This window comes from Ammospiza nelsoni, chromosome 16, assembly GCF_027579445.1.
Source record: "Ammospiza nelsoni isolate bAmmNel1 chromosome 16, bAmmNel1.pri, whole genome shotgun sequence".
NCBI classification, from domain to species: Eukaryota; Metazoa; Chordata; class Aves; order Passeriformes; family Passerellidae; genus Ammospiza; species Ammospiza nelsoni.
This window is the reverse complement of record NC_080648.1, coordinates 8,016,785-8,041,021: the sequence shown is the minus strand read 5'-3', so window position 1 is coordinate 8,041,021 and position 24,237 is coordinate 8,016,785. Positions and strand designations below refer to the sequence as shown.

Below are 24,237 nucleotides of genomic sequence, written 5' to 3'. Positions count from 1 at the left end.
GTGATTATGACTCCAGCACCTGCATTTAATAACTTGGACGGTCACTTTCAATCTTACTCACCCTGCCCATCTACCTACCAGCACTTTTGCCTTAAGTGATTCATGAGGAGTAGACACACAGGTTTTTCAGCAGGACAAAATGGTGTTTATGAAGACCAATCATTTTCTAAAGCAGTCTGACAGTGCTTCAAAACACAGTTCAAGTGTTACTTTATCCACATTCTTTAGTGGACTTTATCATTGCAATGACAGACAGGCTGGCTACACTTAGTATCCTGATTTAAATCCATACCTTTGTGATGCTGCAACAGTGCTCACAAATCCTCAAATGACCTCTGCTCCAGGCATCCCAGCTTCTATGGTAAATTCAACTTCTATCATCTCTATGATATAATGTGCATTAAGTTTTTACACTGAGTGGAACAACAACTTTGAGCACTCAATACCTCAGGTTTTTGGGATTGTTTCTAGAAAGACAAGTGATCTGCATCAAACCTCTACTCTAAATCAGATAAAAGGGAAATTTCAATTGACAAGTCCCACATTCTAAGTCTGAATGAGAACAAGAGCTCTCATTGAAAAGCAGAGATACAATTGACAGGTATTTCCTGGGAATATTTTCCAGAGCAGATTGTGAAAGGATGAGAGGAGGGATATCTACTTTGTGAATCCCAATAAGATTTAGTCATCTCAGCAATGCAGAGAGATGGCAAGACCTTGCTGGCCATTTAAACAATGCTGTCAACAGAGAGAAACGATCTCCCCTGACTCTCCAGCTTCCCACCTTACACACACAATTGAAAAATAGAAAAATACCAGGTCCTCGCTACAAGAACAATTAAAAGACACAGTCACAGCAAAAAATTTCTCAATAAAAATCTCTCTGAGCCTGAATTATGCCAAGAGTTTTCTTGCACATTATAATCAACCTAATATATATATAGTACCTATATACTGGTTGCAGGTATGAGATCCTGAATCAAATGCTATCAATGGAAATTGTACACAGAACTACAAAAAAGCCCAAACAAACTAGATTTTATCCACTCTCAGTGCCAAGTCCACCACTGTATTTGCTGCTTGTGAATATCAGTACACAGAATTCTAAAGATAGTCTCAACTCTGCTTACTTATGCATGGAAATTATTTCAGGCAACAGTGTCACAAGAATTTTTGCATATCTGTAAATTCCAATAAGATGAATGAAATTTGGACACAAATGTAAAACATATTCTTAAATGCTTTCTCAAACAGAAGTTCAGCTGTACGGACTTCTTACCAGACTGCAGCAGAAATTAAACACAGAAATCCCACATATTTCATAATACAGAACTTATTTAAAAAATACACTCATTTGTGTGCTGTATATTAAAATGTTACATTAATCTTGAAAGTTTTTATATAATCTTAATTAGAGTGTTAAATAACATGCTTGCAATATTGTCATTATAAAAGTGATCATGAATCTTTTTCAGAGAAAAGAGAGATTTAACTTCACAAGTTTTATCTACATAAGTTCAATAGACACCAGTCATTAAATCAATATATATAAACAGACTGTTTACATGCTTTGAAAGTTTAACTAGAGCACAGTGGTTAGGAAAAAACCCACAAAACACCTATTTCAAGGACAATTCTAACCTCTTGCCTTCACTTATAAATGGAAACAAGCTGCCACACAGTTCAGCAGTAAAGGAGGATAAAGAACTGATAATAATCCTTGTGCTCCTCACATGAACTCCAACAAGGCATTTGAATGAGACTTTTAAAGCTGTAAATTGTCTATAAAAACACAGAATAACTTCTGCTAATCCTTGTGCCACAAATTACTAATCCATCTGGAAAGCTATTTTTTTGCTTGTGTTTACAAGGATCTAAACATCATCAGGCAGAAAGACAACTGGGTTAGTAGCATGTAAAAAAAAAAAAACAAAAAACAAACCCCGAATACAAAACATGAAAAAAACAGAACTCAATAGAAATAAAAACTCCAGAGCAGTTGAGCAGAGAATAAGTAGGATTTGCAGAAGTACTTACAGCTTTCAATCTCCAGCGTGCAGTTCTGCTCATCCAGCGGATATCTCCGCAGGTCCATCATGCAGGCAGCTGTTGTTGTAATTCTGGGAGGGAAGGAGAAGAGTTTGTTAATGTGCCTTGTTCCAATCTTTCCTCCATCACACTGTGCTGAAAGAAGAATCTGTATTTCTGCACAGCTGATGCTCAGCCTGGTTTTGCCTGGGTGCCATGCCTGCTGCTGGCTGGTAACCAGTGCTTCCCCTCCCAGCACAGTTCCCCTCAGCACAGGGGTTTTCTGCTGTGTGCTAAGCACAGCTGGTTGGCCAAAGCACCTGGGGAGCCTGCTTCCACACCATGAGAAAAATGAGCAGCCATTTGTACAAGCTTTCTTCAAGCTGCAAGGCTGACCAAACGAACTCAAATTGTAAAACCCAAGATGATGATCTCCACAATGAGACCCAAGGTGGAGTAGATGGAGTGCCTGCAGCACATGCAGACACTAAGACATTGCAGGATAAATGTCTTTCCAAGGTATTAATGAGAGATTGGGTGACCAACTGTTTTCTTCTCAAAATCCTGTGTCATGTATGAGGTTTACTACTGGCCTTTCATAGTAGATTTTTAGAATGTTCAATATGAGTTCATAAACTTGTTGTATATTCTTTGTTCTGGTAAAAAGACTTCAGAGAACTCTTTCATTTGACAGATCTTATTCTTTCTCCTTGAATACCCAAAAAGTGTTCATTAATGGCAGAAAATTACAGTTGCCTGGTTAAAATTCACTCAAAATTGACTGTAACAATCATTCCTGCAAGGCAGAAATTAGCAATCTTCATAAGTATGCTTACTGTCCTATCCTACTGGTCTCTTGGAGAAAACAAACATCTTTTGGCACCAAGTCCTTTCTTCATTCCATGTAGGTGTACTCATAGAATTGCTTTTGAAATATAATGTTTTTAATCAGTGTGTGTTACCAGAGATGCTTCACAAGAAAGTTTTTTGGAGAGGGACAAAAGCACAGGGAAAAAGGCTCCTTTGGTGCCTCTCAGTGAAAGCATTTCAGCTTTTAACAAAATCACACATGTGCATTGATATCAAATGCAAATGGAGCAAGCAGCAACACATATTGGTAAAAAAACCTCTTAGCAGTTAATAGTTGGTTCCTTATTTTTAAATTTAAAGAAAAATCAAAGAAATCACCCTGTTATAGTATCAATATAAGACTGATTATTTTGGGGCAAACTTCAAGAAAGGTAAAGTGAGACCAGAAAAAAAACACAGCTCATGTATTTTGTTGGGTTATGTTTGGGTTCTTTGTGGGGAGGTTTGTTTTGATTTCCTCAGTACTTCCATACTTACCTGTATATTATAGTCAGGATTTTACAAGAGTTTCAGTAGTTCACAGAGGAAAAGGCAGAGCACAGACTTACAGCCAAGGTTTAAACACACAAAAGAGTTATGGTAAAAGCTAACCTGGTTGACTACTAAGTTTCTCAGAGCTTTCTCTGCACTAAACACTTCCTCCCAGAGCCTACCAGATCCAAGGGTTCCACACAGAGACAATCCCAGCCCATGCTGCCCTCTGCAAAGTGTCTGCACCCACTGATGGAGTGGAGAACTCACAGTTCTTACTCATTTCCAGAGGATTTTTGGTGCAAAAACCAAGAGGGGCCAAAGGCTGCACACAGCTGGGATAAAAGCTCTGCAGGGAACATCAGGAAATTTTTAAAGGGCACAATGCCCTGCACCTCACTAGAAAGTAAAGGGGGAAAAAGTGGCATGGTAAGGAAAATGATTTGTAGAGCAGGGATCTAATCAAGTCAAAACAGAAGTTTTGAATAATGTATAAAATTCAACTTGCTTGTTCCTTCCTATCCATAATGCAAATCCATTGAAATAAAATCAGTAATCTGTCCTTTGCTCTCCTTTTACCTCCCTCATATTTTTAGCCTGGCTTCTCACATTAAAAGTAAAGCAGAAAAAACTCTCTTTCATCTTCATAATTAATTAAACAGCAAAACTACCTTTGGATAATTCTTAGTCGTTCCCAATTCATGGTGATTAGCTAAATCAATTTACCAAAGGAACAAAGTGCAAGAAACATGACCCACACCTTTTCAGACAGAGGAAGAAACAGAAGTTCATTTTAGAAGTTGGGAATGCTTGAAACAGGCCCAAAGCCTCTCTCCCAGAGTAGAGCTGCTTCAATTTTCACAGCAGGATTAAAAATATTTTTATACAGCTTGTACTAGTGCAAAAAATATAACATTGTGTTTTGCATAATGTAACCTTGAGAACAAACAGTGAAAAAGTGAAAGCTTTTACAAAAACAACACAGTGACTCAAGGCACTGCAGTCATTGGGGATGATACACAATACCAGGACTCAGAGACACCACATGAAATGAAACACATCACAGAACTGTCTCTCTCATACACTCATCTTTTCATCTGTTGCTAAAGAAAGAGGAGCCTTGTGATATTTTATGATTCCTAACAATGGAAATGAGTTTTCATCTTCCTCTTTTATGAAACATATTTTGAATGTAGACTGATTATGAAGCACAAAAAAAAGCAAACCCTGAAGCACCACTAAACTGACTAAACAAAGTATTATGAAGTAGACCCAGAGAAAACTTCTTGTGTTAAAACAAGCACAGCTTCACTGCAAAAAATCTGCACCACAACTGACTTGCAGGGAAAATGAAGTTTGCTGTCAATAATTCAAAATAGTTCAGATAAACTCTGAGAAAACTGAAAATCTGCTCACCTCCAGATCTTTGGAGGGTTTGTGATTCAAATAAGAATTGAAAATTCTCACTACTTTCAGAGGCTGAATGCAAAGGCCATAAAGAACATTTTTAAACACTTCCAAACTTAAAGTGAGATAGAAAATAATAACCCTATTATAATACTATCCTAGAAGTGCCAGTAGGTCTTATTTTGCAGTTCTATGCAGGGAACAGTTCTTCACAATCCTATAAATTTTGCTTTTCTGACAAGTCCAAATATGATTTGAAATCCAAAATAGCAACTTAAACAGTTCTGACATCACTAGTGAAGGAAAAAGAGCACAGGAAGACAGGAGAGCAATGCTAATGCCATGTGGAGATGGACAGAATCCAATTCCCTCTTGGAGCTGCAATGGCTTTGCAAAGCTGTGAAGAAAAAGCAGCAAGAGAAACTTATCTCTGCCCTGGACGCAGCCCTGACCTGTAATTACAGGTTTACAGACTCATAGGAATGATGAGCAAGAGGGTGACAAGTTCAGTACAAGAACTCTGTCATCCTCCTCTCCTGTTCTAGCTCTAACAGACCATGATCCTGTGGAGCCCAGGAGGAAAACACGAAAACTAATTCTATTTCTAAATGCATGCACATATATCCTGTTGAAAGCAGAGTGAAATTCTCCTTCAGCTTTGTGTACCTGCAAGCTGACTGCTGACCATCAACAGCACCTGGAGCAATCCAAACAGCTCACAGGGACAACAGACTCAATCTCTTTATTGAGGATTTTATAAAAATTCTCTGTGTGTGGTGAAAGAGAGTCAGGAACTCTCTAAAGTAGTTGCTGAAATAATTTACTGCAGCTAAACCCACTGTTCACCTTTGCTTCTTGGAAAAAGTCCTCGTGCATGACAGCTGGAAATACCTGTGACAGCAGCAGCCAGCAGAACAAATTTTAAATACCTGGAAATGCTGGGAACAAAACATCAGGGGATAAACTTCTGTCCTGGGTGATAACATTGGATTTAAACATGTGTCAAGGTTAACACACATAACAGATCTATTTTTAAATAAGATAAATTTATTGCTAATTAGAGAGTTCACAGAATATTTTTCCTGTTTATTAATAGAAAAGAAAAGCTTCCCTTGTGTGATCATAGGTAAAGAGTTGGCTGTAGGAAACTCCAAACAAAAATCTTTCTAAAAATTCAACATTAAATCAACATTAAATTCAGCTACTGGATTTTTCAACTATAAATCAGCTATAAACTTTCAACTTTATAGTTTCCTATAAAACTACACATAGAGCCTGTGTAGTTTTATAGGAAAAGAACAGCTTTTTTATTGACGTTGATGTCTCTATTTGAGATGAAACAATATACACATGCTACCCAGAACCTGTAATGTGCTCTCTTCTCACTACTCACTACTCTCTTCTCACTACTCCTCAACATTTCCTGAGTATTCCAACCTAAGTGCCAACAGCTCACTTTCCTTACTCCATCTGGAAGTAATGACATGTAGATATTTCCCCCTTGATTCTGCAGTGTGCAATCCTTAGACACTAAAGTGTTCTCTGAAAGCTCTAAGTATATTTGTCAAAGCTGAAAGGCATAGCCATAATACAAGTTAAGAATATGAAGGATATTACACTAAAGCATTATCTAAATGTAATACAATAGAGGAGAAAACTTTTGCAGCTAATAAAACACACAGAGTCAGAATCCACACAGAAACTTTGACCTCATTGAGTTTTGTTGTTGCTGAGATTATTGGTAAAAGAAGCAGATCAGATTTTTAAAGGAAAATAAAATCTATGTGCCTCTGATCTTTCTTGGGAAGATGTTCTGCATTTCCCTGCTGAAGTACAGCCTATTGTGCCATCTGCATGCCAGAAGGGAAGAGTCCTGGAAAACCAGAGAATTGGGCTCTTATTTCATGGTAAAAGAGTTCTGTCACAGAAGAATCAGAATTTTGCTGCAGGGTTCCATTCCATCTTCTGCTATATATGTAGCTCTATAAATTGTTCTTTAAGTGAGATAGCATTTCCTATCCTGTCACTGTGTCCAAAATTCAGCCATTGCACCATTGTAATTATATCCTTGCAAAAAACACACATCACAAAGCAGTAAAATCTTCTGCTACAATAACCTCAGCTTTAGACTGAATTCATTCAAACCTTTTTCTGAAGCAATAGGTTCTTTTCCAGAAAATAAAACCTATATAAAATGGCAGAAAAGCTCAGAGGAGCACTTCATAATTTTAATATTTTATCACAGAGAAATGTATCCTTGTCTTTCAGCATTCACTTCACTTCTCCCTTTCAAAAGAAATAAATAAAAGGGAGTTATGCTAAAGTACTACAGAACTTACAGAAAATGAAACAACATGAGCATGACCAGTAGCATAAAACAAGCAACCTTGGAATAAAGAGTTACTACATCTCCTCTATTATCCAGAGATCGTAGCCCTTTTGCTTTACTAGCAATCACTGAAAATGTGAAAGTCTTAAAATATTTCACAAAAGATATTTCTTATTCTGGTTGGGAAAACGACATGTCTACTTCACTCAATGTCAGCATTGAAATAAAAAGTGCATTATTTCACTTTCTTTCTCTTACAAATTTATATGGTTTCCATCCAAGTCACACTGCATAAAATAAATGTTATATACAAAACGTTTTTAAACCAGTTGTTCTGATATTACACCACATCAAATACAGACTCTCAAACTAGGGAAGAGAGCTAGAACTTTTCAAGGGGACACATGAATTTAGTGGGGTTTTAATCAGTTCTCACCACCTAAAATAACGTGCTTATCTCTAACAAGTACGTTGCACTGTAAATGTACTCTATACTAACAATATTTATTGCTGACACAACCTGCGCCTCCCTCTGTTAGTGAGGAGCTTGTGCTCTGGATAATGAGCTCACACAGAAACTGCAGCCCCTTGATTGAGTTGTTAATCCATGGTTGCTCTGTATTTGATTTATCAGATGTATTTCATGTATCAGATTCCAGGAAACTGAGTGGAAGGTGTTTTCACTGTTCTGGAAGAAAAAAATTGACATTATTTTTTAACTCAAGTAGAAAGTCAAAACAATATTCAGTAAGAAGTTTTAGGATTGCAGCTTATTTAGTAATTACAGAAATAGTAGGATAAGAGCCCAAAACTCCCATTCCTCTGGCTTTTGTGAGTCAGACAGCTCATTTCCCACAGGAAAATGTCAATAGAAATCATAAATGCACGTGGAGTCTTAATAAGCAGAATCACTCCCAGATCCAAAAAGGAGGGAAAATCAGAAAAAAACCCTATGGCACAGACCAGAAATTATTAAGTTTCTTTCAACACCTTTACAATAAAGCAGTAACCCATGCAATTCTTACAAAGCACTGAAACAAAAGAAAAATGAACTCTCCCTATTCTAAAACAGGAGTCATACTTTAAAAACAATCAAACAGTGAGAGAGTCAAGAGTCAGCATGAAGGTGAGCGGCAAGAAGCACAGTAGAACACCAGACACAGATTATTACTACCTAACTCAATTTTTATTAGAAATTTTTATCCAACACATACTGGAATGCAAAGACTTGCACTGCCCCTGTGTATGATTTCTATTAGACAATTGACTTCCTATGCTTTTCCCCCCATTAGACAATCTACTATCTACATTTGAATTCCTAGCAAAAAAAGGGAAAGCTTTCAAACATTTCCTCTTCTCTGCTTTGAAAGAACTTCACCAGAGCTAGTAATGAAGTGTTTGCTCACCTTTTCTTAATATATTCTTATATTTTCTGTCTATAGACAACATGTCCTTGCCTAAAATGCATCAGAAACTATTTCAGTAGCATGTCAGAGTGACATGGTACACAACACCATGATTTGCTCACCACAATAGTGAATGAGTAAGGGAAAAATCCTCCTCCAAGCAGATCCACAACTACATCATTTTGTGTGAGCCCTGCTGCCTTGCAGTTACCCATTTGTGACTTGATACTTTAAAAACCATGTCTTTCAGGACTTAACTCAAAGGAAAATGGAAACCCTGATTTGAAATACTTAAAAGTATCTTTCTTCCTATATACAGTGGGTCTCAAAGTACATTAAAGCATCTTTTTAAAAGGAAGAAAAAAAAAATAGCTTTGAAACACACAGAACAATTCAATAAACTGTGCAGCCATATCAGTAAACACTATTCATTACATTTTGTATTCTTATTCATCATGAGTGACAAGTAACACAAATACATTCACACACATACACATATATACATAACAATGTAAATAACATATGCTCCTTAATTATACTTGATGAATGCTCTGACTTTTAGGGCTTATCCCTGCAGCTGTATTTTCCTTTTTTTGAAGCCAAATACCATTTTCTATGGATTGGGTGACCGTGATTGAGAAGTATCTCACCAAGTTTTTATCCTCGATTTTATACAAATCTTTAGTACTAATAATTCCTGAACTGTACTTCAGTACTGCATCACCCAAGTCAATTTTTAGATTTAACAGAGAACAGAAGCTGACCACAATACTAATGTCACAAGACCCCAATTAATACCTAGCACCAATCTATAATTGCATTCCTAAGAATTCAACTTTGTACCACTGTTTTTATCTAATTTTTTACATAATTTGATTTACTGATTCCTGTAGCTGTTAAAATAAACAGTACAACTGCTGTCAACAAACCTATCATTTTATCCCAAGTGATTCTAGGTTTTGTTTTTATTGCAAAAAAGTTACCATTATATGACTGCAAAAATGTAATAAGGAGAATTGGACTGGATTATTCTTTTTTTCCCCAAAGCTCTGATGTCAGCAGACCACACACACTGCACACAGAGACCATTGGGCGGTTTTTAAAACTGTGTTTAATTCATGCCCTTAGGAATGTCTGCATGGCAGCACCAAGGGCCTATTTCCAGATATTGGAGTGGTACAACTGACATAATACATAACGACCTGGAACATCACACAGAATTAAAAGAGGCACTGTAAAATTACAGAGAAGCCCTTGGGGGAAGCTCTGAATGGTTCTTTTGCAGCAACTGTTATGTCCATAGAGTGTGATCACTGAATAGTGTCGAGATTCTCACTTAGGAATGAGAGCATTTTTCCCTAGAACAGGGAGAAATTTAGTGGTCAACAGCACTCCAGGTAGTTAGATACCAAGAATATGAAAAAAAAAACAAAAAACAACCAAAAGCCAAATGTATAATAAAATTTAGTTTTAATACTGGTGTTAATGTTAAGGCTGCACCATATAGGCAGTACTTCACAAGTACAGGACTGCAAGAGCTGTGGATCCAAGGGTCTAAGCACACTACAGGCATCAGATACTTCACAAACCTGCAGAGGGGCAGGATGAAGACATTTTTAGGACAGAATGAACACTTTCAGTGTCAGAACCTCAATTAAGATTCAAATCTTTTAGTCCAATGTGACTAATTACAGACTACTTTCAACTACTTTCCTCACTTTTACTCCTCCTCACCTGCTTGCCATGATCCATAGAAAGGCCTACACTGCACTGCTAAGTGGGGAGAGGCAGTATTAGAGAACAAAAAAGGACAAGCAACTCTGCTGCTAATTGCTTTTGAATTGCCTCATTTTGCTTTAAGTGATGCTTTTGTTTCCAGAAGATTTGTCTTGGTTGTATTAAGGACATCACATCATTTATTTTGTAGAATATACTCTTAATTAATATTTTTAAAAATGCGTTATTTATCAATTAAAGGTTCAGTGCCTATATTTAATCCTGCAAATTACCTAAGCAGATGTCCATGTATACCAAACAGGACACCAAATCCTGCAGAGAATAAATAAGATCTGACAAACATGGGCAGTACAAATACAGACAGTGGGTATTCCAGAACAACATTTTGAATTTATAGAAGAGAAATCACTTACTTAAAATGACAACTAGAATTGTTAAAAATGGCTACAATTTATTCAATTATTATTAAATTATTACCTATAAAGCACAGATGAAAGACACATATTGCATATATCAGCCTCTATGGGCACACTAAGAATTATCTCCTGGGGAAATAAAGCTACAGATCCTCACCCTTCACTTGAGCCCAGTGTGTCCAGAGTGCCAGTGGGACAACTGTCAGTTATCAATTGTCCTGCCCAGTTATCAGCTGGATCTGAGGCTGTTTAAGGGGCCTTGAACAAATCACCTGTTTGCATTGTAGTTATATACCTCAGCTCAACAACTACTCCCATGTGAACGGTACTTAATTGAGGAAATGAATAAAGATTTTGGAGATATTTTTAGGCCTAATTCACAGCAAATAAGTTTCAAATTACAAATTTCTATTGTCATCAAGTGACTTTAGGTAAGGCTCCTGTAGAGAGGGGAAAAGAAAAAGACAAGAAAAACACCTACAGATGATTTTTATATAAAATGCTGTAATGGGGAGTTGGGAAAAGAAGATCCTCCTTATTCATATAAATGCTTTAGGATACGTCTGACATGAGCAAAATATGAACAAGCTCCTTCTGCTCGTTTTACTCTTAAACATTGCTATTTTCCCTGCTCAGCCTAATCTGCAAGTGGAGATCTGTGGGGAAAACCCATTTTGCAGCTACTTCTGATCCTGCTTCCTCTCTTTTCTCTCTTCTGACAGATAGGTCTACTGACATGCCCAAGCCAGTACAATTCTTTTTTATATTGACAATGAAAAAATAAATTACCTAGAATTGCCTTCTATCACATTCCAGATGTCAGATCTGGCCTCAGCACTCTCCCCATCTATTTTGTTAGGCTTGTATTGCCCATTTCATATGTGATCCATTTGGAACACAAAATACTCTTATAGCTTTAATATATTATTAAAGCAGCAGGAATATTATTTTGAGAATGGGAGGCCATGTCCTTCTTGAACATTCCAAAATCTGTACCTCCATCAACTCAACTCAGCTTTAGCTAAGAGTTGATTGAATGTGTGAGAGAAGCATAACAATGAGTCAAACCTAATGACTAAAATTAACAAGGCATCAAAGTTAACTCCAGCCATCCTTCTGGAATCCAGCTCCCAAGGGCTACATCTCCTCCTGTGCCAAAATTAGGATGCTCAGTCACAACCTTTCTCTTCCTCATCCTAATTTCAGAACATTCGTATCTTTGTTCCAAACAGAAACAGGAAAACCACCCAAAACACTTCTGACATATCAGCTGCATCATACTGGCAAGAGCTGAAAGCTTGATAAGCTGTGTGACACACTGAATGCTGGAAATCTAAATAGAAAATCTGGATAGGGAATATTCAGTTGGTCCTGTCCTGTTTATAAAATAAAACCTTTGAAAAGTCTCAGTAAGTAGATCTCAGTGGCTAGAAGACTAATCCATACACTGCAAGAAAAAACCCCAAACACACACACATCCAGAGTTTCCTCTTCATTACCATGTTTTCCTACAAAAAATGGTTTTAAATAAATTAAATCTCTTAAAACAAGCTTCAGAAAACTTACCAAGGTCCCTTTCCATTCTAAAGCTAGCTAGATCCATCAGTTTCTGCAGTTAAAGTTATTTGCATTTATGATCAATAAAGCCATTAGATGTGGGAGAGACGTGACTCTGACCTGCAACCAGCCCAGGATGATGCTGTTCACAATCCCATTAGCAGAGAGGGTGTGACCTGAGGCAGATTAGAATCAGTTGAACTCAGACTCTCTTTGACATCCTCAGTCTCAAAGAGAGTCTGAGTTCAACTGATTCTAATCAGAGTTTAATCAAGTCTTGGCTTCCCATAGACTTATGCAGACAGTGGGGATCCCTTTTAACATTCTGTGCAGCCAGAGCTGCATTTTAATGCTTCACACTGCACTGAAAGTTGAATCAATACATGGGCTACATATGAAGGATTTCTTTGTAGTGTGTACTTTTATAATTTAATTTAGAAAATATGTCTCCCATTGCTTTTTCTGTTACCTTGTCTATACATGAACCTTCTTTTCTCCAAGAAACAATTTAAAACTAGTTCACATTTGAGGTAGATGAAAAGTCAGATGGAAAATGTCAGTCCTACCCAACACAGCAAACATACATGTGATAAGAAATTAAATGTTTATCTCAGATATGTCAGATCTGTCCAGGACCCATTCCTTCAATCCAGGAAACTTTTAAAGTGATCATTTGGCTGTAGAAAGTACACCTTTTTCTTTCTTTTTTTTAACCCATCTCTAAAATTATGCTTTACTTAAAAGTCTTTTATACATCAACAATAGGACAACACATGCTGCAACTCAGTAAATCAAATTCAGAGCCCTGGGAAGCATTTACTTGATTAAATGCACAGGTGCTTTGAGGTGACTGCAAGCATTGGCATAAAGCAAAAGCACCACAGGCACAGCAGGTTGAGCACAGAGCCATCCCCAAGGCTCAGCACAGGGGCTGGAGGCTGCTGTGTCCCCTCTGCTCATCCTCATCACTCCTGAGCCAGGCATGTGAGCAATGACCAACCCACAGCCATCAGCCAAACCCACAGAACCACAGACATGTCAGCACTGCTGTCACTCACCATGGTCAAAAGTCACCACTGCCCACCTGGCAAGACCTTTTAACTATTTTAGTGTACAAGGATAACACCAGCACAGTAAGAAAACCAACACTCCCTCCATGAAGCAGAGTGATCATGGGAAACATGCTGAAAGCAATTTTTAAAAAATAACTACTCAGCAGCAAAGTCTGAGCAGGCACGGGGACTCAAGTTGGTGCTGCCTGCAATATGAGGTCAGAAGCAGAGGACACTGTGTAACAAAACAGGCACACTTCCATGGGCAAGCAGGTTTCCCCAGAGACAAACATGGGGTGAAATATGAAAATTATCTGTGACATGTTTTAAATGGGTAAAACAATTCCCTATAAGCCAGCCTAGCATTTTTCTCATTTCCCAATACACCTTCTCAAGTATGCAGTTAAATGCTGTGTTAGGAGAAACATCCATCTGTTTGGGTTTTGTTGGGTTCATTCAGGGTTCTTTAATTGTCACAACATAACCGTATTTTTGATACAAATTTAATTTCAGATATTTCAAGCATTGGCCAGAATTCATCACTACTGTCATGCATTACCCACGTTCATTTAACCTAATGCTAGAGCCAGTCACTGCAAAATCTCTCTCAGGTATCTAACCATAGACCAGAAATTTAGTGAACAATTTCAGCAGTTTAATAACTCCCCTGTTAAGGTTAAATGTTTTTCTCCTGCTGCCCCCTACAAGCTGGCAAAAGAGAAGAGTAACCACATGAACATCGGTACTGAATTACAGAAATCATTCTTAGGAATTTAGATGGGAGTCTGTTTATATTGTGATCCACATTTTGTGGAGACAAAGAAACTGAGACAATAACTGGCTTGCTCAAAATGGCTCCACTTCTCAGAATTTTCAACAATTACCATCTCAAATTTTTAATGCTGAAAGTATTACAAGTTTGATTGTGGTGCAGTGGATCTGCCTCAGCTTTCCATTTACTCCAAGGCTGCTTCTACCAACAGATTCAAACACGACTGCAGTGCCTTAGAAGGGTATTAATAATTTCTCTGTTCTTGGAATAGCAGAGGCACTCCTAAATTCACAACACCAGCACTTGACTCAGAGAGCAAACTGCATATTATGCAAAGCCTTTGCATTTTCTGTGTTAGGTAATAAAAACCATCCTCTGGGTCAAGCCTACAACTCAGTATGGAGGAAAACCAGGTTTTCTGAGGAAAACCTCTTCGGGTTCATTCTACTTCTTTTTAGGTCACTTCATTCCCATTTCTGTTTATATCTTGGAAACCTTGACACATGCCAGAGACAGCCCTGAGTCCCCCTCTCTCAGCATCACTTTGTGTCACTCCCAAAGGCTCACTGTCCCCCAGACCCTGCATGCAGTGCAGGTGGAGGGGAATTCATCCCTATATTCATATTTACAGAAACAGTAAATATGTACTTGCTAAGGAGACACCTGTGGCACAACTCTCATTGCTAGAAAAAGAACTGTAGCTTTTAAAAAGTAATTATAAACTTCCTTTAATTGCACCTGCAGCACAGGATCTTTCCTAAACAAAATAAAACAAACAAACAAAAAACCCAAAAACAAAACAACAACAAATAGACCAAACCAAACTGCCCTAGCATTTGCAAACAATGATCAGGTATGATTAACTATCAGCTGTGATAGTTAAAAGAAAGCAAGCCTTTAAATTATAAGTAAAATATTTTTAATCTATGACTTTGGAGAACAGCATAAAATGTTTGAACACAGAAATGCCAATACTATTGTGTGAAAGAAGCAATAATAGAAAATCTGGGGAGCAGAATGGCCATGAAAGACAGATCAAATCAAAGAAGAAATAAAATTTTAAGGAACTTTTTTCATTAGTTGCGCCTAAATTACTCCTCTTGTTTCTTGAAAGTGATAAAAACAAATATATGCATGAGTAGAAAAGAAAAGCAAAACAATAAAGCAGTAAAAGTATTTCTTTTTTTCCTTTCACATACAAGAAATGCTTTTAGTGAAACTTCAATATCTGGAAACCCTGACTTAAGTTCTGGCAAGTTCACAGGCTGAAGAGTCTGAGAATCTCTTGAACACATAAGGAATGACTTACAGTTACCCACATAAAGCTGGCACTGCAAATGTCACATGTTGTTAGCAGGAATGAAGATGGAAATTCAGTGCTCCTGGCTCTGATTTGCTTGGAGGTTTCAGGCAAAGCTTGGCACAGGTGTACTTAAAAGAAAAAAGTGCACGTGCAAATTCTGCCTCTTAGCAACAAGATGTGATCACAGAATTGGGTTTAAAAGGCAGGTGATGAATCACAAATCCTGGTAAATAATGAGATGGCAATACACCCTCTCTGCACAGTGTAAATGCCACCAGAGGAGGAGATATCACACAGCTAAGCCACTACCATCTGCACAATTAATACATGCTCTAAGCAGTGAGGGAGTAGGAGGAAAAGCATCATCACTTATGACTATGTAGTCATTAGCCAAGGTCCTCATCTTCATTAGACAAATAAATTAAAATTCACATTTACTGAAGCTGTCACAGTGGCTCCAAAACAATACTCTAAAAATGGTCCCACTGGATTTGGATGAAAATTATGCCTTTTGAAAGAGTAGTTGGTAAGCAGAAGCATGACATCAAATGCACTGACAATCCAGTGCTATTACTCTAAGGCAGCCCTCTTCACTTCCCCCTTTCACAATTAGGAGGAAAAAAAATAGAGCACATGCTAAATTTTAGTGAAAAACAACTCAGGATAATAAAGGTCGGTAATTCAATGAAAAACTGACTACAAAACCTCTTTTCCAACTGCTTTTCCAAAAGTTTTAGAGCTTGGAGAGATTTTTCATTAGAAAACTGCTAAACAGAAAGCATGGATGAGCACAGTGATGAGATGGAATAGTAAAACTAAGCAAAGGCAGAAAGAGAGAGGATAATGTCTTTTCAAAACAATCATAAGAAAGCAGGAAAACTTGGTCAGTGCTAAGACTATGTTTGATGAATTAAAATTTGGGGAGGGCCAGGGGTGCTATTTTCATTACTACTCAATATTGAAAATAACACAAATTATGCTCCAACAGAGAAGGGGAATGGTTTTGCTGACACTCACCCTTTGTGCCAATATTGAGAGGGACTTGTTTAACTAAATGGAAACTCTCCCATGTTCCTGGGCACAAAACATCCTCACTAAAACCTTTTTATTTGATCAATCCCGTGATGTAGAGCTGACACCCTGTTCTCCTAACTGGCATCACACTTTCAGAACAGAAGATAATAGAGTGTCACACTAGGCCTGAACTGTCACTGTCTTTTAAAAAGCACTTTGAACATCATCTTTTCCAGGGCTAGTAAGAGGTGCTGAACAACAAATAACTGTGAGGAACAAAACTTTTCACTTTTCATCCCTGTCTAAACAAGCAAAATGAATCCTGATACCCTGCTCATTTCTCTCAACTGAAACAGAATTTTAAAAGTCTCAAAGTATAAGGATTCTTTACTTCTATAAATAGTGGGTTGGGTTAGATTAGGGGTTGTGCCATGGGCACAATATTAAATTTGCTGCATTCCCACCCTATGTTGCAGGAGTGGGAAACTGATGATTCTAGGAATGATATTCAGCCCAGAAGTCTCTCCAGGTTTATCAGCTTGGCCATCACACAACTATCATCACACAATCTGCTGATCCAATACTTCACAAAACAAAACAAAATCCTGTTTTTACTACATATTGCACTGACAAGTATAACTTAATAAAAAATTCATCCAAGTGCAAAAAACTGGTTTACCAATGCTTTTTTTCTTTCAAATGGGTAGGTAATAATTACCTCTGCCTATCTAGAGATTAAGCATTGCATTAATGGTTATGTATTTTCTAATTGCTTTATATTGATGTTAAATCCATACCTTCCTCTGAACAAATTACTGATAAAGTTCTGTAATATCTGTAATGGCAGGTAACATTCAATATTTATTTTCTTTCTTGACATTGAACAATAACTACTCTCCATGCTCTTTTACTTGTCTTCAGTTCTGTGGGGTTCAGCGTTCCCCACTGTTAACAATTTCATTGCCTTCTTCAGTTTTATCCCTATTTCTAAAACCTGGACACAGTCAATTGTCTTAGCAATCCTATAAATCATAAATATAGATTGTGCTGAAATTAAAGCCATATTGAAATAAAATGGAAAGATGAACCCTAATGAAAATTAAATGAGGTGAACCAGAGAAGATGTGACCAGATAAGACAACTGGAATGGGCCTCTATCTCCTTCAATACAAGAAAAATACCTTCAGTACTCATGGAAACAAAATATTAACACAGAAAAAGAACTCCAAAAAGTGCAAATAAACCAAACTAAAAAAACTACCAAAACAGTTACCATAATACCCCAGTACCAGATTCTGAGATACCCCTACACATAATCTTTTTACAAGGTCTTGTAAAGTGTTCAGTTATAAAAAAAGAAAGAGCACCATGACACAAGCTTTGTGTCTGTCCAGTTAAATCAGAGGAGCAGAAAAGAGATGATGACTGGAGGCTTGAATTAAATGGCAAAGTGCAGCTGCAGTTGATTTACATGAGTGGGACCCTACCTGCAGCATCAGTGGTAACCTCCAGAACCACCTGTGCAGGGAAAGGTTTCCTCCTAATCCTTGTCTATAAAGATCTTTATACCCTCAATCAGATTTTAATTTCTTCTAAGATTGTAACTTAGTTAAAAAAAAAAAAAAAAACTGAAAAACCTATTTCTTTAAAAAAAATCATAATTCTGAATACTGCAGTATACTCACCTGGAAATTACTCCAGGACCCTTTGAAGCCAGGCTAAGTTTTTTTGTATTTGTATTATTACATACATAAATGCAAAATAAAAATACCTTCCTGAACAACAGCATTCAACATTTTATCCGTATCCTTCAGTTTTAATAATGGGCAAAACATTTACTTGAAATGATAGTGTGAGTTCTTCATAACATAAAACCAGCTTGCATTAGAAGATGAAGACAGAAGGCCATGAAAAAGTAATCTTGAGTGCATTTTCAGTATCTCTTTCTTCAAAAAGAAATAAAATGCTCTGGTTGGGAGATTGGGTAGATGTTTCTTTAACACACAGCAGTGTCCTTAGAAAATTCTTTTTCAGATAAATATTGCATCTCTTGAATGCATTTCTGGAAGGCATAGCACAGTAACATGGAAATGACTAATGGCATATCTTTCTTATAGCTACTCTACCACCTCTTTAAAAATCCAACAGCAACAAAAGTCATCTCCTCTCTGCTGTATGTGCCATTTCTGCAGCAACACTAATGCTGTGAAACAATATTCAAAGGCATTTCAGGATAACCATAATGGAACATTTGTACATTCCAACCATAGGTGCTTTGGAGACCCCCTTGGAGAAGCAGCCCACAGATTGGTGTTTAAAGATGCACAGTGTTTTACACTCAGTTGTTTGCCAAGAATAAGATACACCCTGGGATGGAACTATGAAACAAGCTCCTGTTGTGTGTAATGATAAACAGAAGGAGAGAGGGATGAATACTCAGCATTTGCCTCCTTGCCTTTGTCTTGTTTTCCATCTCATGCACTGATGGACATCTCTGCTTTTTACAGAGAGAACCAAATGGAAAAGCCATGAGCCATGTTCTAGAGAGTGAATGATATGGTGAAAACACAGGTGCTGATATCACCCTGAAAGGGTAGAGCTTATCAGCAAGGTCTACCAATAACTTACCTCCTCAGCTGCACACAAACTAATGTCCTGCAGTCGTCTGAGTTCAAGGGATTTCTAAGCTCTTTCCAAGTAGTTTTCATTGCCCAAAATTTGTAATACTTCAGTAAAAATATCTATGAGGTAGACTGTAACAAGCTTTATGATTACAGTAAATTAATGTTTTCTTGGTTTCTCCCATCAGCAGAAGTACTGCAAATTTTATTGTGAGTGTTTCTTCCTATGCAGTATCAGTCATATTGCCTTGTTAAGGTACAAGACTATTATTCTAAAGTGCACATCTTGGTTTTAAGTTATTAAAATGTCATTAAAATTTAGGTCATTAAAATGTGAAAGGCTCCATCTGCAAATCACAACAACTAATTTTTTAAGTTAAAAAACCCCAAAGCTACACAAATATCTGTTGTTGATAGCTAATTTTTGCTAGCATTTCTACCAGTTACAAACACTGTTAAAACCCGCGCAACAAAGAAAGTCACAATAGCAAAGGACAAAAAGAGAGTACAGAATTTGTGGATGTCAACATTGTGATAAAGAAAATTTTCCTTCTTACTCCAATATTTCTGATGCTTACCTAGAGATCTCCAAATGGAGATAGGTTCTGGATTGACAGAAACAGCTCTCCGAAGTAGATTAAAAAGTTATGATCCCTGAGAGAAGCCAGCCAGATAATGCTGGAGCACCCCAACAGCTACACATCCCCTGCTTTTCTCCATTCTGACACTGAAGAGAATGCACCATAACATTTTTCAATATATACTGAATAAATTTTCCATTACCACTTTAAATAGGAAAAAAGCTGGATGCAACACCTTCTACAGTAAAGATATCTCAGTCTTGCAGGGATTGTTAAGGTCTATCACTACATTTTTTATGTGAAAACAAATGTTAACTTTATAATCCCCAGTGGCTTTACAACCCTGCAAAGGGCTTTGGGAAAAGGATATTTTTCCACATTAAAAGGTCTTATGCTTTCATATGCCTTTCACTTTTCAAGATAAATTTTTGGAGAAAATATTTTAAAATGTCAGAGTTTTAATAAACAGTCCTGAGACAGATCCCTGTCAGCAAATGAAAACAAACCCATAAGCTGGAAGTATTTTTTTTGGGCAACACACATGAGGAACAGGGGGCCATTGTGCAGCAGAAAAGTTATTATATATTTACCATAGTGGAAAGGGATTGGGATGACTGACACAACTGCAAGGCTCAGTTCAGAGCCCATCCCTGCAAGGGAGAGAAGCCATAGAGGCATTGGAGCAATGCCAGAGAAAGGCAGTGGAGCTGGGACTGGGTTTGGAGCAGCCCCTGAGGGATTTGGGGGGCTCAGCCTGGAGAAAAGGAACCTCAGGGGAGACCTTGTCCCTCTTAGAGCTCCCTGGCAGGAGGCTGTAGCCAGGTGAGGGTCATTCTCTTCCACCAAGAAACAAGCAAAGAGCAAGAGTAACAGCTCAGGTTGAACTAGGAGAGGTGTAGACTGCATATTAGGAAAAATTTCTTTACAGTAAGGGCTGTTAAACATGGTAATGGGCTGCCCTAGTGAGGTAAAGTCACCATTCCTGCAGGGATTTCAAAGATGTGCAGATGTGAGATGTGTCAGCGGCAGCCACCACAAAAAAAAAGCAAACAAAAAATAAAGGTAAACCATTGAAGGATGTCGCATGTATTCCATATGCTGCAAATGATGCAGTTTTTTTGGAAAACTGTTCTCAGAAATGACCCACTGCACCACATGAAGATGGAGCAAACAGTAGCCTCTCAATTCAGAAGCTGAGCAGGATAAGGCACTCCGGCCAACCCTCCCTGGGAAATGCTGAATGTGGACTCACAGCCATCTGTGAGAACAATTCAGGGTGCTGAAGATTTGCTCGTTTCTGAGCAACTGCCAGGAAAGATCATGTCCAGGGACCAGAACCCCTGGGGACCCTCCCTGCATTGACGGCACCCCCCTGAAGCCCCTTCTGTGCTGGCACAGCCATTTCTGGGGAGCAGCCCCAGGACTGCTGAGCTCCTCTCTGCTCCGACACAAGGAGCATTTCTCATGGAGCTCTCTCCTTGTGGTGTGATCTCACAGCCTCCTCCTGGCCCTGAGACATCCTTGCCATCTGCTCGTACAGATGGCACGTTCATGTACATTTTAAAAAAGGGTTTTCCAAACATTTTCTATTCTCTCTCTTCTCAGATAGTTCTAGACTAGCAGATGCAGTAAATGTTCTAGGAATGACTATTCAGAAAGAAAAAAAAAATTATCTTACACAAGAAATTTAGAGGAGGAAAAAATTCTAGTCACTGAGCAGCAAATAGAAATATCAGCATTATAGTCTAAAAATCACTGATAGACACAGCCTTAAAGTGCTCTTCTGCTGAGGCTCACACGCATCCTGAATCTGGAGAACATACCTGGAAGGACAAACCTCCAGAATTTTTTATAACTTATCATAGTTTCTCTCCTGCAAAGCAGGACTGAGAACTGTTCCAAGAAGAGCTCTCTTCAATTACTTTGCACACTGAAGTCCACAAGAAATTTGAATTTTCAGAGAAATAAAAAAATGGATCCAGGAGATGCAAGAAAAAGAGACCCCAACAAACCCCTTACACTTGAGGAGTTCAGGTAATCCTTATCTCCCAGAAAACATTTTATCATTCTGTAAAGTTAAATACCGAAGCAAGATAAAACATTGGGTGAACAAATCAGTAATTATTGTCCCAGAAAATGCATTAAAACATAAAGGAAATGTGTTCTGGGTGAAAAAATTACCCAAACTAGATATTTAACAAGAATAAAAACTAAATCCAAGTACTTACTCCTTCAGATATGACATTTGGAAAGGACAAATTCTTCCATTCAAGGCCCATATTCTTCCATTCAATAAATAGTATTCCACAATGTCTCACATTAAAATGTGAAAGAAAAGCTTCATCTGTTAATCCCAACAACTAGAAAGTGATTATGACCCACAAGAGGTGTTATCAGTTCTAAAATGTCCTAACTTTTATTTTTGTTACATACGCAAGGACCCCAACCCTGCTCCTACTTCTGAGATCCATCTCAGATTTTACCAATTTTAGTAAAAAACCCAATATGTGGAAGTAGAATTTCTACACATATAAATATATTGTATTTATTTATTAAATATATATCATATATGTATGTGTTTGTATACACACATCTAGCATTTATCAAGTTGAGTCTTGATCAGAGAATTCTGAGATTTTATCTATGTCCTTCCAACTGGAAAATCTCCCTTCTCAGGGTCACCAACTACCAGCTCAAATATGATCAAAGACATTGCAGAAGAGAAATGGTAGATTGCTGTAATTCTAAATTATATAAATTATTACATTTTAATTTAAGATTAAATGTTTGATGACCTCTATTTGTTTTTTGGAATATGCAATACCCTTGGAGCAACTTAAACTATTTCATGGTTCTGTAGCTGATGGAGTTTTTCTTACTAATAAAGACTAAATGCCACAGTCTGTCTGTTAGGCAATAAAACTCAGAATTCTTTTCACTTCATTGCAATGTAATAATTTTGGATAATAGGGCTTTTAATGGAAAGGATTCCTGTGACTTAAAGCTTTTTTCTTATTAAGCTTAATTGAATTAATTATTCACATACTAATTTAACGGCTAATTCATAAAAAAAATAAAAGCAAAAGACCCTTCTGAATACTTATCCTATACTTAAAATCTAATAAAGGTACTGAAAAAGAAAGATATCTTTGTTTTCTTTCAGATAGGAAAGATATTTAAAACACAACTACTCTCCCTCCTGCTGAGGAGGAATGGTGAAAAGATGCCATTCCAAATCCTACAGAAAAATGCATAATAACCTATGAGTCTGTAACTGAAAAGAGATATTTATGAGAGTCAATGATCTCCTTTATTTTTTTTTTCCCCATAAATTGCATCTTTGCTAAAACTGGCCCATTTTGTGAATGGGCTGCTACAAAGGGAAAGTGGAACAATGGGATTCAGAGAAAATAAAGCAGATTTGTATCCATAACCCGGCCATCCCAAGGTGCACATGAGGGCTGGCATTTTATAATACTTCATAATAATGCTTGGCACTTGTGTAGTGTTTTATGGGATCAAAGCACTTTACAAACTAATTAATTAATCTTCACAACACCCCTGTGAGAAGGTAGGTTTTAGTGTTCAATTCACCAAATGGAATAACTGAGCAGAGAAGCTGGATGATTTGTTTCGTGTCCAAATTTTCAGTTCACAGAAACAGTGATATTAGAAATAGCAGTAGTTGCATTTCTCTGCTTTATTCCTTGAAACTTACAAAAGAACTACTTGCATGAGAAAGGAAAACAGCATCTGGGCAAATCTTGGGCCAGAGCTGATACCTTCTTAATTTAAAACAACAATAAATTCACTTAAGAGACACACTGGAATTTAAGTTCCTTTCCTTATGCTGGATCTATATTGACAGTGCAAGAAAAGAGCCATGATCAGACATGTCGTGCCCCAGGATTTCCAAATAACCAGATTGGGGTGGTAATGATTCCTTGGTAATGCAGAAATCATTTGTACTTGAAATTCTACATAATTGTACAGTAATCCATTTTTTAAAGTATTTGCAATAGCTACATGATTTCAGTTTGAAATGTTGTTTTACTACATTTGCATTTATCTCTGCAAGTTCTCAACAAGTTCTTGCTTTGACCACCTGCATACAAGATTTAAAGGTCCTTACAGATTTAAGGGTCCTTACACATGTCTATGTACACTAACAGCCTTGAAAACCTGGACACAGAAATGGAATTAACCTCGTTTCTTGGGCAAGAGTAAATAACTGCATGCCAGACTGTGAATTAGCCTTGGCAAGTGTTAGCAAATGAAAAGTCAGTAATTGCATCTATAGGTGCACAAAAAAATTACCCACTTAACACAATGGAAATGCTTCTTCACAGATGGATATTCTCATGTTCAAACAAGTGATATAAAAATTACTTTTTACTTCCTCTTTGCAATGCCTATATATCCAAAATTAAGAAAACTTGTATTTTTAATTGGAGGACAGAAAACTACTGACACTTCAGGCATCCTAATAAAAATAAACATCACGTTCACTTATTTATTTTAACAAACAGCAACACTACTCTGAGATACCGTTGGTGCTATTTATGCTAGAGGGTAACTCATTATAATGTTTATTTCCTCTTCTCCCCTGAGGCTGGACAAGGCCCCAGTTGGTGCAAAGGGCTGCACAGCCAAGAGAGGCACCAATGTGATGG

At 37.4% G+C, this 24,237-nt stretch overlaps 1 protein-coding gene across 3 annotated transcripts in view; it reads right to left on the bottom strand.

Moving 5' to 3' along the window:
• Positions 1–24,237, bottom strand: part of GABRB2 (gamma-aminobutyric acid type A receptor subunit beta2) — a 133,940-nt gene that overhangs the window by 59,132 nt on the left and 50,571 nt on the right. For all 3 annotated transcript variants that reach the window (XM_059483784.1, XM_059483785.1, XM_059483786.1), the window contains one exon: positions 2,038–2,120. In XM_059483784.1, the coding sequence (XP_059339767.1) occupies positions 2,038–2,120 (83 nt within the window). The remainder of the gene's footprint in view (positions 1–2,037; positions 2,121–24,237) is intronic.